The sequence below is a fragment of the Capra hircus genome, chromosome 11 (assembly GCF_001704415.2).
Source record: "Capra hircus breed San Clemente chromosome 11, ASM170441v1, whole genome shotgun sequence".
NCBI classification, from domain to species: domain Eukaryota; kingdom Metazoa; phylum Chordata; class Mammalia; order Artiodactyla; family Bovidae; genus Capra; species Capra hircus.
In genome coordinates, this window is record NC_030818.1 from 9,563,759 (window position 1) to 9,578,621 (window position 14,863).

The 14,863-nt window shown below is 43.1% G+C and overlaps 1 protein-coding gene across 1 annotated transcript; it reads right to left on the reverse strand.

Moving 5' to 3' along the window:
• POLE4 (DNA polymerase epsilon 4, accessory subunit) lies at nt 304–10,370 on the reverse strand. Its single transcript, XM_018054975.1, has 4 exons — nt 10,105–10,370; nt 9,412–9,496; nt 8,585–8,626; nt 304–607 (listed from the first exon to the last, which is right to left on the reverse strand). The coding sequence occupies exons 1-4, from the start codon at nt 10,312–10,314 to the stop codon at nt 594–596; spliced, it is 351 nt and encodes a 116-aa protein (XP_017910464.1). The 5' UTR covers nt 10,315–10,370; the 3' UTR covers nt 304–593.

Genomic DNA, 14,863 nt, shown 5'->3' on the forward strand with positions numbered 1-14,863 from the left:
TGGACAGAGGAGCCTGGTGGGCTAGAGTTGGACATGCCTTAGCAACTAAACAACAACAAATGCTATTAAAATATTTTAACTGATTTTATATCTAGGATCGCATTTATTGACCTCTGAAGACCTTAAGTGACATCCTGTAAATTCTGGAGTCACATTTTGCTGATGTGCTAAAAAAAAAAAAGATAAATGAAAGACTGAGGTTTACAACAGCTATCAGGAAAGATCAGAAAGATCTGTGGCTAGGCATGGTGGCTCTCCAGTCATAAGGCAAGAATACACACAAGATTATAAAACACATAAGGCTAAAGTTGATCAGAAACCTTTATTTGATCCTTATCATTTATTAACCAACCTACACACACCATTTTCTATATTTCTACCATAAGCAGCTGCATCCAGGCCAGAAATGGAAGACCCAAGTAGTGGAAGACCTTGTAGATTAAAGCTAACAGGCTTGTTCAGGCTTAGGTGAACGTAGAACAGAAAAAATGCGGAAGTTCAACATGTTAAAGACTCTTCTTCAAAGCTGAGGCCTGCAGAGGGTCTAGCTGAAGGATGCAGGTCCAGGCTCACCAAACTGCCCAGCTCAGCAATCAATCCAAAGTACCTAAAAACACAGAGAGCGATGCTTAAAGCAAGGTGCTTCAAGAACTGGATGAATGCAGCAAAATGGGCCAAGTGAAAGATGCTTTGGTACTAGCAGTGCTTCTAAGGCCAAAATATTAATTTTGAGAAACACCCATCCAAAAGATCCTTGGGGAAAAAACATGTCATTATGAGGGTGGGCAGTTGAGTCTAGACAATTCAAATTAGTGGTGGGAAAAGGGCTAAGAAGTTGTGTTACTTGATGAGCATCTGTGGAGACTACACAAGGGGTGAGTGATACAAAATAAGTAAGTTCTCTAAGTAGAGTTTATAGTCTTTTGAAAAAGATGATAAACAAAATCAGCAGGCTTTCTTCTAAAGAACTAAATGAATTATCTGGGGAACTAGCGTAGCTTCTGAAAAATTCTAGCTTCCCACAGTCAAGCTTTCTGCAATTCTGACCTCTGAAGGCCCCCAACATAACATCTGGTTCCACCTCTACCCACACTCATATAAAATTGCAAGGCAAAAACCACCCTCCACACAGATACATACATAAGTTCCAAAGAGCCTTCTTATTCCCACATTCTAAAATAGAATAAAAATTACAAGGCATTTGAAGAACGCCCATCTAGTAAAAGGAAAGTAAAAAGAATAACTTGGGGAAAGAACATGTAAGCAAACAACAAAACAACAAAACAAAGAAGGAATACCTCAAATTTTTTAATAGCCTCTGCTTTTGACAATGGCAAGTTCCTGCTGAGATCAAACTGATACAGCTGATTTAAAATATTTTTAAAAAGAAAATCCTTCAGGCATCAAACAGGCCTCATGAAAAGGTAAATCCAAAACCTAGAGAAGGCAAGAACACAAAGAACACCTAGCCTCCAAAACTGCTTTGACTTCAGGGGAACCAGCCAACCCAAAAGAGAGCCGAGAAACTGTGTTGTGATTTGACGAAGGCAATGAAGAGTCAAATATGAGAATGTGCCCAACTAGAAAGGTTTGATAATCACCCCCTCTTTAAAAGCTGGATTCCCAAAAGGCTACACCCTCAGAGTAAGGCTGAAGTAGAATTAAATCAGTCCCCTCACAGACCTGACATCACACATTATATCAACACAGTGATCAAGAAATCCTCAAGTCCTGGATTTAAGAAAAAGGTCCTGCACTGATACCTGCCTCTATGTGCCTTGCAGAAACAAATAAAACTCTTTGGAGAAAGGTCTCATTATAAAGGCCTCAAGTGATCATCCAACAAGTAACTTTTTCAAATACCAAGACCAAATATACCAAGACAACTAGGCATATAGGGGAAAAAGACCATGATACAGTACCAAGAGAAACAATAAAACCAGAAAAGTAAGTAAACCAGCCTTAAAGGGCTTTGAATATTAGACTGGACATAGACTATAAACACGGAGAAGGCAATGGCACCCGACTCCAGTACTCTTGCCTGGAAAATCCCACAGACGAGGAGCCTGGTAGGCTGCAGTCCATGGGGTCACTAAGAGTCAGACACGACTGAGCGACTTCACTTTCACTTTTCACTTTCACACACTGGAGAAGGAAATGGCAACCCACTCATGTTCTTGCCTGGAGAATCCCAGGGACGGGGGAGCCTGGTGGGCTGCCGTCTACGGGGTCGCATAGAGTCGGACACGACTGAAGCGACTCAGCAGCAGCAGCAGCAGCAACTACTATAAACAAGTGTACATACTATGGGTAAGGAAATGAAAGACAACCTTCAAAACATCTGCAGCAAATACAAACAAAAAATGACAAAAGATATTTCAAAAGTAATGAAATGGAATTCACAAACACTAAAAACTACAGAAACAAGAAGTGAAAATAATAACTCAAGAGAAAAAATTTAAAGAAGACAAGACCACTGGAGAGAGAATTATAAACTGTAAAGTCAGGAAAATTACACAGAATACATCATGGAGAGGCAAAATTATAGTTAACTTTTAGCATATGCTTAATGCAAATCCCAGAGAGAAAGCAGAAAGAACGAGAGAAAGGAGAGAGGATGAGACTTCTCCAGGAGAGGAAGACCTCAATCCATAGATTTAAAAAGCGGTGTTCTGCGGAAGGAATGATGCTAAAGCTGAAACTCCAGTACTTTGGCCACCTCATGCAAAGAGCTGACTCATTGGAAAAGACTTTGATGCTGGGAGGGATTAGGGGCAGGAGGAGAAGGGGATGACAGAGGATGAGATGGCTGAATGGCATCACTGACTCAATGGACGTGAGTCTGAGTGACCTCCAGGAGTTGGTGATAGATAGGGAGGCCTGGCGTGCTGCGGTTCATGGGGTCGCAAAGAGTCGGACACGACTGAGCGACTGAACTGAACTGAACTGAAGCAAACTTAGGAAATTACTCCTGGATACATTGGAGTGAAACTACAGAAAAATCAAAGACAGAGGAAATCTTCAAAACCAGAAAAGGGGGTAAATTAGCTTCTAAAGAAGCAACAGAGGCCCAAAAAGAGAAGAATGAGCACTTCAATGTGCTAAAACAAAGAAAGTTTCACCTAGAATTCTATATTCAGCAAAACACCTTTCAATAAAGAAAGTAAATCAGTGAGCCAGAGCAGGTAGAAAAAAAAAACTTTTAAAAAGGTACTTTTAGACCCCCCAAAATACAAAAACAAAAAAACAAAAGCAGAGTTTGCTACCACCAGACCCTTGATGATTTATTTCGGAAAGAAAATGATCACAAATGGAGAAGAAATAAAACAAGCAAAGACAGTATAAATATATGGATAAATTCATGTATCACTGCCTGTACAACACAGCAATAATAATGCCTTATGTGAAGTGCCAAAGACAAAAGAGGTGACAATAACAGCATGAGTGCGGGATGTGGGCCTGGTACACTGAGCTAATGGATTCTAAGATCCTATTTTTTTGAGGATAAAGGGAAAAGTATTAACATTAGGCTCTGATAAATTAAGGATGTATGTAATAACTGGTAGGATAACAAAAAAGAGATTATAATTCCCAAAATAATAGGGAGAATGCTGAATAAATTATACTTAAAAGGCAAAAAACAGAAAAAACATAAAATAAGGACAAACAGCACAAAATAAGATGGTACATTTAACCCATATACATTAATTACATTAAATTAAATGCTCCACTTAAAGACAAAGACTATAAGCCTGAGGTTTTTTTTAAACAATTCACATCATACACACCAAAAATACATCCGCACGTAGAGAAATTCTTCCTGAAAACTAACTGGAGATTGGCAGAAAAACTCCTGTACAGTCAAAGCTGTAAGAAAGATCCCCACAGAGTTAGGAAGGGAAGGGAAGAGGCCAGGTCAGGGCCTGTGCCCCAGGAGTAGATACAGAAGATAAGGCGGATCGATGGTGGAGCTCCTCCCTGGGTACTGAGCAGTCTGAATCTCAACAAGGGCACCCCAGCTCTGGCGCCTAACACAGGGAGGATGAGTCCTGCTTAGCTGGTCTGAAATCTATGGGGACTGACAAGGTGGTTGTAAAAAACCTAGACTCCACTCACGACAAATGTACACGCACACTTGCTTACTCCCCAAACACGGCAGAAGCAGCATTCTGGAACCGTGACTACCCAGTGCGCGCCTCAGCCCATGCCAAGCGCCTCCCCCGCGCCCACCTGCTCCAGAGTGCAGCTCCATGCTAGGGCAAAGGCTGCCACGGCTGAGCAAAACACTCGGCCGTGAGGGACAAAGCCAGCTTGGATCTGGCGGGGCGTCTGAGAACAAGGGAGCCCATCACTGGTCACAGGGTGGTAAATCAGGAGTGCTCTGGAGTTCTGACTGGTGCTGGGACCACCCCTGCACGCACCCCAGTCCGTGTCAAGCCCCTACTCTGGTCCTCTCGCCCCACAGGACAGCTCTCCACTAGGGCAAAGGCTGCCACTGCTGAGGAACATGCACAACTGTGGGGGACAGGGCAGGCTCAAGCCGAGCACAGCGTCCAAACAAGGGAAGGGCACCACTTCTAGCATTCACAGCAGCAGGAGCTCACCAGCAGCCTATAGCTCCGACTGATGCCAGGACCACCCAACCACAGGCCCCCGCCTCCACGAGGTGCCCAACTTAGCCCTTCTGGTTCTAGCCCTGCACTCCTTCGGAGCAACAGTGCTGATGCCTGGCGGAAGAAAGAACACACACTCAACATCAACAGAACCAAGCTGGACCTTCCTCTAAGGGCTTCTGCTCCAGCAGTTTGGGACCTGACATCACTCATGATAGGGCAGTGCTGGCAACTGATGAGTGAAGAAGACCCAGGTCACACCTCTCTTTGGCTCTGGCCCCTCCATGTCCAGCCCCACCTTCTACTAAGGTGATAGCTGCCAGCACACTGAGGTAAGATGTGACTCGTGTTCACTTAAAATCCAACTCTCCCATCCAAGTCACTGAGCACACACACTATAGAGATGCTCCCAAATAAGCACTCCCCTTCAGACCAGGATGGGTAACTGTTTCACCTAATTTCACAGAGACAGAGAAATCTTAAGCAAAATGGAAAGAGAGGAATTTCTTTAAAAATGAAAGAACAAGGGAAAAAACCCTCAAAGAACAACTAATGAAACAAAAATAAATAATTTACCAGATAAAGAGTTTAAAGCATTAGTAATAAGAATGCTAACTGAACTAGGAAAAAGAACAGATGAACCGTGAAAATTTTAACAAGGATACATTTCTACTAACAGACAACATTCCAAGACTGAATGAGGAAGGAAAAATAATCTGAATAGCTGGACCACCAGTAGTAAAACTGAACCAGTAATCAAAAAATATGCAGCAAACAGAAGTCCAGGACCAGACAGCTTCAGAGAAATTCTACCAAACATACAGCAAGAGCTTAATACCTATCCTTCTCAAACTATTCCAAAACCTGCAGAAGGAAATACTCCCAAATTCATTCTACAGTAAGACCACCATTATTACCCTGATACCAAAATGAGACAAACTAAAAAAAAAAAAAAAAATTACAGCCCAACACCACTGATGAATATCAACACAAATACTCTCAAAAAATATTAGCAAACCAAATCCAACAATATATTAAAAAGAATCATATGCTGTGATCAAGTGGACTTTATTCCAGGATACAAGGACAGTTCAATATTCACATTAACAAAAGAAAAGATTAAAAACCATATGATCATTTTCATAGATGCAGGAAACGCATTTAACAAAATCCAACACTCTTTCATGATAAAAAGTCCCACCAATGTTGTTCCTACCAAACTTGAAAAAATAAAACTCCGATAATACCAAGAACTGGTGAGAATGGGGAGCAATGGGAACTGTCATTCCCTCCTGGTAGAAATGTGAATCAGGTATACAGGATGTGTGACAGAATCCACACAAGAAAAAGACACACATTCTATGCTATATTCTTTCACAAGGGAAGGTTCTTAGAAAAGAATACACACACACACATAAACATATCTGCATGAAATATCCAGAAGCTTACAAAAGAGATGAAAAACAGTGGCCTGAAAGGAGGGGACCTATGTAAGAGATTAAAGGACAGAGAGGTTAAAGGCAGACTGTTCTTAATACCATTTTTCAACTTCTAAACTCAACCTATTAAGCATGGAAGATTTAATTATGATAAGGAGGTATGTTTTCAGCCTTGACACAAAGTTAGAGCCAGAAGTGAGCTAATAACGGGAAAGGAAGGAAAAAGTGCACCAACAGTCCTACCTTACAAAGTGAGTTGTCAACAAAAAATACGTGTTTTAGTATGTTACATAAATTGTAAAGAGGAACTAAAAATAATGATAAAACTGCCAAAACCAAAAGAGAGGGAAAGGATTGACGGGGTAGTATAGGTTTACCAAAACTACCTTTATCATCGCTGGAAGTCAAAAGACAACATCTAGAGTTGATAAACCAACAACAAAGCATACTATTCAAAAATAGAAGAAACCATCTGGAAAGCTAAAAACAGAAATAATGACAAGATGAGGGGCAGCAGCTACATTGTATTGTAAGTCATAAGGTAACTATCTGACTTTTAATCATGAACATATACTGACTCGATTAAAAAAAAAATTCCACTTAGAACATACACATCTAAGGACTTAAGAACATTCACTTTACCAAGTACAAAATAACATAATACTGATTAAATCCTAGGGGGCTAAAATGACCCGCCAAAGGGATTCAATTACTGAGATTACTGAATCCAAAGATGAAATGAACACATCCACCACTTATTATACGGCCATTTATTAAAAATCCAAGCTAAGCATTAGGTACCGTATAGGCTAAAGCGGAAAACTTCGTAAGTTTTCTACACTCCTATTCCTAGTACTCTCCAATTTATCATCCTGGCACCACAGGTTGGTACTCTTATGTCTTTAAGGCAGAAACTTAAATAAATTGCTCATCTCTTTGAAAAGATGGTGATTAAAAACAAACAGAGTGCTCACTTCAGCAGCACATTTACTAAAATTTAACAATACAGGGAAGATTAGCGTGGCCCCTGAGCAAGGACGACACACAAATTCATGAAGCATTCCATATTTAAAAATAAAAACAAACAGCTAGTTAGGCTCCAAACATTTTTGACTGAAGAACTGACAGGATGTCAATCACAAGTAGGTGCCCACCTTAGGTAGACAGCCAACAAGTTATTTTTTAGATGAGTATGCAGAAAAGAGGCTTAAAAAAAGATCTACAAATTAAGAGAATACTCAATAATCTAGGCTTAAAGCTAGGCATAGGAATGTATCTTAAAAGACATTTAAAATAATATATCCATACATTCAAAGCTACAGTTTTTGCAGTAGTCATCTACAGATGAGAGAGCTGGGCCATAAAGAAGGCTGAGTACCGATGAATTGATGCCTTCAAATTGTGGTGCTGGAGAAGACCCTTGAGAGTCCCTTGGACAGCAAGGAGATCAAACCAGTCAATCTTAAAGAAAATCAACCTTGAATACTCATTGGAAGCACTAATGCTGAAGCTCCAATACTCTGGCCATCTGAAGTGAAGGGCCAACTCACTGGAAAAGATCCTGAGGCTGGAAAGATTGAAGGCAACAGGAGAAGGGGGCGACAGAGAATGAGATGGTTAGATAGCATCACCAATTCAGTGGACATGAATTTGAGCAAACTCCAGAAGTGGAGGACAGAGGAGCCTGACATGCTATAGTACGTGGGGTTGCAAAGAGGTAGACATGACTTGGAGACTGAGTAATGACAACAACCAAAAGGGCCAGAGACTAGGCTGATTACAGCTGCAGAACAAAGGGGTGTAAAAAAAAAAAAAAAAAAAACCTGAAATAATTCAAAAAAAGATTTCTGAAAGTGATAAGGCTTCAGGGAGGCAGAGAGAACATCCTGGTATGGTAAAGGTGAGAATGAACTGAAGGTACACAGCTTTCACAAAGCTCTTCAATCAGAATACACGCAGGAAATAGAAAGCCAATCAAATTTACGAATTAAGTAAGAGTTAGAGCGCTAAGAAAAGTTAGCTAAAATAAGGAATTTCAAATATTTTCTATTTCTATGAGATTTAGTCAGAAAACAGGAGTTAACCTGAAATTCCTAAGGAAAAAATAACACAGGCCAGAACAGTATCTCACAGCAACAAAATAATTACACAGATTGCCGAAGAAGATACAAGAACAAGAAACAACCCTTTAAATGCTGGCAATCACTTCTGATCTCCAGCATTATGATGAGGGGTAAGATTTATATCTAAGAAGGGCAAAGTAAGACTCAAACTTCTGAATCTACCTAACTCCACTGGGTTCTTCAGAGTCCCTCCCATTTTCCATGGTTAAGCAGTTTTCAGGAGGAAGTTCTAATTATTCAAGGGCATTTGAATTAGAATTTGTTTTTCCTATCTGAAATAGCAAACAGGGAGAAAAATTATTTCTACATGAAGAAAGAACCAGGCCATTCGCTTTTATAAGGTTTTGAACTCAGATCGTTAGCACAGGAAAGACAGATGGAAACGATTCCCTACTGATAGAGAACTCACCTTCCAGAAAAGCAAATTCATCCACAGCTTCTATTGCATTATCTGAAACACAGAGTAAAGGGACATCTGACTAACTTCAGTCATTTGGGCATCAATCTCTTACAAAAGCACGACCCACACAGTGACCTGCATGAGGCTTTATGCAATGAGGGCATTCATAAAATTTGCCCCTTGCTACCTTGAAATACAAATCTACTCCACCATCAAATCCTACACATCAGCTATCTCTCTAGGAGAGTAAGAAAAGGGACTTCCCTGGCCGTTCAGTGGTTAATTAAGACTCTGGGCCCCAATGCAAGGGGCAAGGGTTTGATCCCCAGTCAGGGAACTAAAATTTTTAAAAAGAGAGTAAGAAAATAAGAAAAGCCTGGGTAATTACTGTTCATGGAGGGAAACATCTTTGCTCTGAAAGTTATCAGAGAAGAGTTTGGCTATGTAGCAGGCCAAGTGAGATTATGGTATATGAATTTACACATGTTCTAGTGTTACTGGCTACAAGGTGGAGTAAAAAATCGAACACCTAAGTGAAAAAAAAGTCATGCCTAGTACAACATGGCTGAAGGTATAAAGGGATCTAGTCAGCTTTGGCAATGCCTAGACTCCTTTGGTTCTCTGTCCAGCACTTCTCTAGCCACCCAAAGCATACCGATTAGAAATGCATTTCTGGCACTGTGGCAGCCCACCAGAAAACATCACAGGATGAGACCTGGGGCACCTCTCATCCTATAGTGATGCCATCTCGACTGGCATAAGGGAAAGCCTCGACGGGCCCAGCCCAGGCCTCCCTTGTCTGCCTCCAGATCCAAGATACCACAGTGACACTCTACCCAAATCTCTCCTCTGGAGAGTTTTCCTCTTCCCTTGTTGAGCACAACAGTAGGCATCTTTTGCAATGGTTTCCACAAACAGTTCCTGTGAAGAAAATAAGCAGGAAAAAAAAAAACTGAAAAAGTTATAATATACAAACGAAAATTTGAAAACAAAACAAAAAAACAGAGAACTGTTTCCATGAATTCCAATACAATCCGTGTGCGTGCTTCTTTGGTGGGGGTGGGGGCGGGGGTGAAAGGGAGGTTCTCAGGGAAGCTGAAGGTTTTCCTGGACTTGATGGTCTATTCCCCTTCCCCCTCCCGCAACTGCTGAACATGCATCCGCCCCTCACTTGTAGATCCACCCCACTCACTCACTTGAGACTCCTCCAAGTTCTGTTAAACTAGAGATGCAAGTTATAAAGTCGCGTCCAGGCCCTCTTGAAGAGGTAGGTGTGTCAGCAAACCAGTACTACTGTATCGACATTGGATCCTTTTTCTGTCTTCTCTTCCTATACTCACCATCTCAGAATCCGCCCTAGCACTTTTCTCACCTCCCGGGCCTCAGAACACCCCGCCCTACGCTCCCGATGCTCCCCAAACCAGGACCAAAGGATGGCTAAGCCCCGCCCTTCGGAGAAGCCCCGAGCCCCGCCCGTCGCCACGCACCGCGCACCCCCCCATCCCCGCCCCATTGTGCCCAAGCCGCACCGCGGCGCGTGCCAGAATGAAGATGGCTTCCTGTCCCGCGAGAGTCACGTCGGGGTCCGCCTTCACCAAGGCCTTCACTCGCGCCAGAGGCAGCCTCGAGAGACGAGCTCCGGGCGCACTCGTCGGGGCTGGGGGCTGCGGAGTGGCTGCGTCCCCACCGGTGCCCTCCTCCTCCCGGGAAGCCCCGCTTCCAGGCGCCACCGCCGCCATCCCGGCCCTGAGCGTCCTGCGCGCGGCCGCCAACTGTGTGCGCGCAGGCGGCGCCGGCCCCTTTCCCGCGCGCGCTGGAAGCCACGCCCTCTACGGGCGTGTGACTCCGCCCCTCACGCGGCCGAGCACACCAGCGAGTTCTTCTAGGCACCTGTCGAGCGTTTAAGCACAAGTCACATCTTCTGGGGTCTGGGGCTCTCTCTTACTGTGCCTGATGACTCTCACGCGCCATCTTGCCGCCTCTGAGAAACTTGATTGTAAAAGGAAATACAGCAGTAATAGAAATATATAGGAGAAACTTGAACAAATTTATATGCTACTGGAGGAGACTAAAATAGAAGCAATAAAAATGTGGGAGGGAAAAGTGATGGACAATATTTTAACAATTCTTCCCACTTTCTGTGATAAAACCTCATCTGTAACAGAGTCCAATTAGGAGAAAGAAATCACAGAATTTGAACAGTAAAGTTTAAAAATTCGTAATTATGATAGGGGATTGACTATTAAGGTGCAAAGAGAACTGTAAAGAACAGAGGAATTAATTACATGTATGCTCCCAAGCTGAGGTAGAAAACCCAAGGATGAAATGAACACGAAAGAGCACCCCATCCCACCAGAGCTGCGATCAAGGTCTTGTTGCGGAGGTCGCAGCCATGACTCCCTGAGCCCCAAAGTCACTTAAGTGCCCTGTGTATGGCTGGACTCATGGGCAATTCACTTTCTAGGGTGTTTCGGAAACATGCCTAAGGAGAGGTGCTGCACACTGCTGGCCACTCTGCACTACAAAAACGCGTTCTCAAAAAAGCACACTGGGACCAAGAAATATCCCCTTTTGTCCTCCAATGCACGCTACTGATATAGCATAAAATCATAATCAAGTGGCTGAAGAGAAAGCTTCCGATCTTGCCAGCAAGCAGTGAAGGTGGATCTGGTACTAAAAAGCAATCGGTTGATAATGGCACACCAGTTCAGTCACTCGGTGATGTCCGACTCTTCATGACCCCATGTACTGCAGCATGCCAGGCCTCCCTGTCCGTCACCAACTCCCAGAGCTTGCTCAAACCCATGTCCATCGAGTCAGTGATGCCATCCAACCATCTGATCCTCTGTCCTCCCCTTCTCCTCCTGCCTTCAGTCTTTCCAAGCAGCAGGGTCTTTTCCTATGAGTCACTTCTTTGTATCAGGTGGCCAAAATATTGGAGCTTCATTTTCAGCATCAGTCCCTCCAGTGAATATTCAGGACTGATTTCCTTCAGAATGGACTGGTTGGATCTCCTCGCAGTCCAAGGGACTCTCAAGAGTCTTCTCCAACACCACAGTTTAAAAGCATCAATTCTTGGGCGCTCAGCCTTCTTTATGATCCAGTTCTCACATCTGTATACGACACACCAACCCGAGTTAAATCGAATCTTGTGTCTATTCTGCACTGACACTGATGCAGCTGTGTGCAGATTGAGAGAACAACAAAAACATCAACAACAAAAACCAAACTGACTGTTCTTACAAGTCTTATGGTCAGTTTCAAGTGAAAATCAGAGCAGCCAGCAATCCCACCACATTCTGCTCACTTGCCTACTCACCAGATGAGAATTTGACACCTTCTCTTTACTTCTCAAATATATCACCCCTTCTCAATCCCTTGGCTCTCTCTGCTGACGACCTCGGTTGCTATTTCACAGAGAAAATAGAAGCACTGAGGTTGGAGCTTCTGCCCACTGTCATCACCACACCTACTCACCAAACAGTACCTACAGCCAGGTGCTCTGCCGTCCCAGCTGATACTAGACTGAAATGTCAGTGCTTCTCTCCAAGGCCATTCTCTCCACCTTTGTCCATCAGATTTCCAACCCTTCTTGCTTTCCCAAGAAAGTCACTGTGGCATCTCTTCTCTCTCTTCCTCTCACTCTCTCTTTCTTTCTCCTACAACATCTACTTTTCCTCCTTCTGCTGAACCATGCCTGTTGGTAAGTGTGTGCTTTGCAGCCAAAGATGGAGAAGCTCTATACAGTCAAAAACAAGACCAGGAGCTGACTGTGGCCCAGATCATGAACTCCTTATTACCAAATTCAGACTCAAATTGAAGAAAGTAGGGAAAACCGCTAGACCATTCAGGTATGACCTAAATCAAATCCCTTATGATTATACAGTGGAAATGAGAAATAGATTAAGGGCCTACATCTGATAGATAGAGTGCCTGATGAACTATGGAATGAGGTTTGTGACATTGTACAGTAGACAGGGATCAAGACCATCCCCATGGAAAAGAAATGCAAAAAAGCAAAATGGCTGTCTGGGGAGGCCTTACAAATAGCTGCGAAAAGAAGAGAGGTGAAAAGCAAAGGAGAAAAGGAAAGATATAAGCATCTGAATGCAGAGTTCCAAAGAATAGCAAGAAGAGATAAGAAAGCCTTCTTCAGTGATCAATGCAAAGAAATAGAGGAAAAGAACAGAATGGGAGAGACTCGAGATCTCTTCAAGAAAATTAGAGATACCAAGGGAATATTTCATGCAAAGATGGGCTCGATAAAGGACAGAAATGGTGTGAACCTAACAGAAGCAGAAGATAGTAAGAAGAGGTGGCAAAAATACACAGAAGAACTCTACAGAAAAGATCTTCACGACCCGGATAATCACGATGGTGTGATCACTCAGCTAGAGCCAGACATCCTGGAATGTGAAGCCAAGTGGGCCTTAGAAAGCATCACTACAAACAAAGCTAGTGGAGGTGATGGAATTCCAGTTGAGCTATTTCAAATCCTGAAAGATGATGCTGTGAAAGTGCTGCACTCAATATGCCAACAAATTTGGAAAACTCAGCAGTGGCCACAGGACTGGAAAAGGGCAGTTTTCATTGCAATCCCAAAGAAAGGCAATGCCAAAGAATGCTCAAACTACCACACAATTGCACTCATCTCACATGCTAGTAAAGTAATGCTCAAAATTCTCCAAGCCAGGCTTCAACAATATGTGAACCGTGAACTTCCTGATGTTCAAGCTGGTTTTAGAAAAGGCAGAGGAACCAGAGATCAAATTGCCAACATCTGCTGGATCATGGAAAAAGCAAGAGAGTTCCAGAAAAACATCTATTTCTGCTTTCTTGACTATGCCAAAGCCTTTGACTGTGTGGATCACAATAAACTGTGGAAAATTCTGAAAGAGATGGGAATACCAGACCACCTAACCTGCTTCTTGAGAAATCTGTATACAGGTCAGGAAGCAACAGTTCGAACTGGACATGGAACAAGAGACTGGCTCCAAATAGGAAAGAGAGTACGTCAAGGCTGCATATTGTCACCCTGCTTATTTAACTTCTATGCAGAGTACATCATGAGAAACGCTGGACTGAAAGAAACACGAGCTGGAATCAAGATTTCTGGGAGAAATATCAACAACCTCAGATATGCAGATGACACCACACTTATGGCAGGAAGTGCAGAGGAACTAAAAAGCCTCTTGATGAAAGTGAAAGAGAAGAGTGAAAAAGTTGGCTTAAAGCTCAACATTCAGAAAACGAAGATCTTGGCATCCGGTCCCATCACTTCGTGGGAAATAGATGGGGAAATAGTGGAAACAGTGTCAGACTTTACTTTTTTGGGCTCCAAAATCACTGCAGATGGTGACTGCAGCCATGACATTAAAAGATGCTTACTCCTTGGGAGAAAAGTTATGACCAACCTAGACAGCATATTCAAAAGCAGAGACATGACTTTGCCAACTAGGCTATGGTTTTTCCTGTGGTCATGTATGGATGTGAGAGTTGGACTGTGAAGAAGGCTGAGCGCCAAAGAATTAATGCTTTTGAACTGTGGTGTTGGAGAAGACTCTTGAGAGTCCCTTGGACTGCAAGGAGATCCAACCAATCCATTCTGAAGGAGATCAGCCCTGGGATTTCTTTGGAAGGAATGATGCTAAAGCTGAAACTCCGGTACTTTGTCCACCTCATGCGAAGAGTTGACTCATTGGAAAAGACTCTGATGCTGGGAGGAATTGGGGGCAGGAGGAAAAGGGGACGACCCAGGATGAGATGGCTGGATGGCATCACGGACTTGATGGACATGAGTCTGAGTGAACTCCGGGAGTTGGTGATGGACAGGGAGGCCTGGCGTGCTGCGATTCATGGGGTCACAAAGAATTGGACATGACTGAGCAACTGAAGTGAACTGAACTGAAGTTGCTTCAATCATGTTCAACTCTTTGCAATCCTATGGACTGTAGCTCACCAGACTCCTCTGTCCATGGGATTCTCCAGGCAAGAATACTGGAGTGGGTTGCCATGTCCTCCTCCAGGGGATCTTCCCAACCCAGGGATCAAACCCATGTCTCATGTCTCTGCATTGGCAGGCAGGCAGGCAGGCAGGCAGGTTCTTTACCACTAGCACAACCTGGAAAGCCCTCCTATTAGCATACATCTTTACTAAAATATTTGCTCTTGACCCACACACCCCCTCCAACTTCTGCCTCATTTCTTTGCTCTTATTTGAAAAAAAAAAAGAAAACCTTTTGCAAACTTACCTATATTCATTATCTCCTATTTCTCTTTTTTTGCTCC

Bases quoted from the DNA above. Each gene is read 5' to 3' on its own strand.
- POLE4 (XM_018054975.1), bottom strand. From the start codon at position 10,314: ATGGCGGCGGTGGCGCCTGGAAGCGGGGCTTCCCGGGAGGAGGAGGGC. The intron at 9,497-10,104 runs GTGCGGCTTGGG...TTTTCTTCACAG, and splicing joins TCATTCTGGCACGCGCCGCG to GAACTGTTTGTGGAAACCAT. The intron at 8,627-9,411 runs GTAGAGTGTCAC...TCTGTGTTTCAG, and splicing joins TCTCCAGAGGAGAGATTTGG to ATAATGCAATAGAAGCTGTG.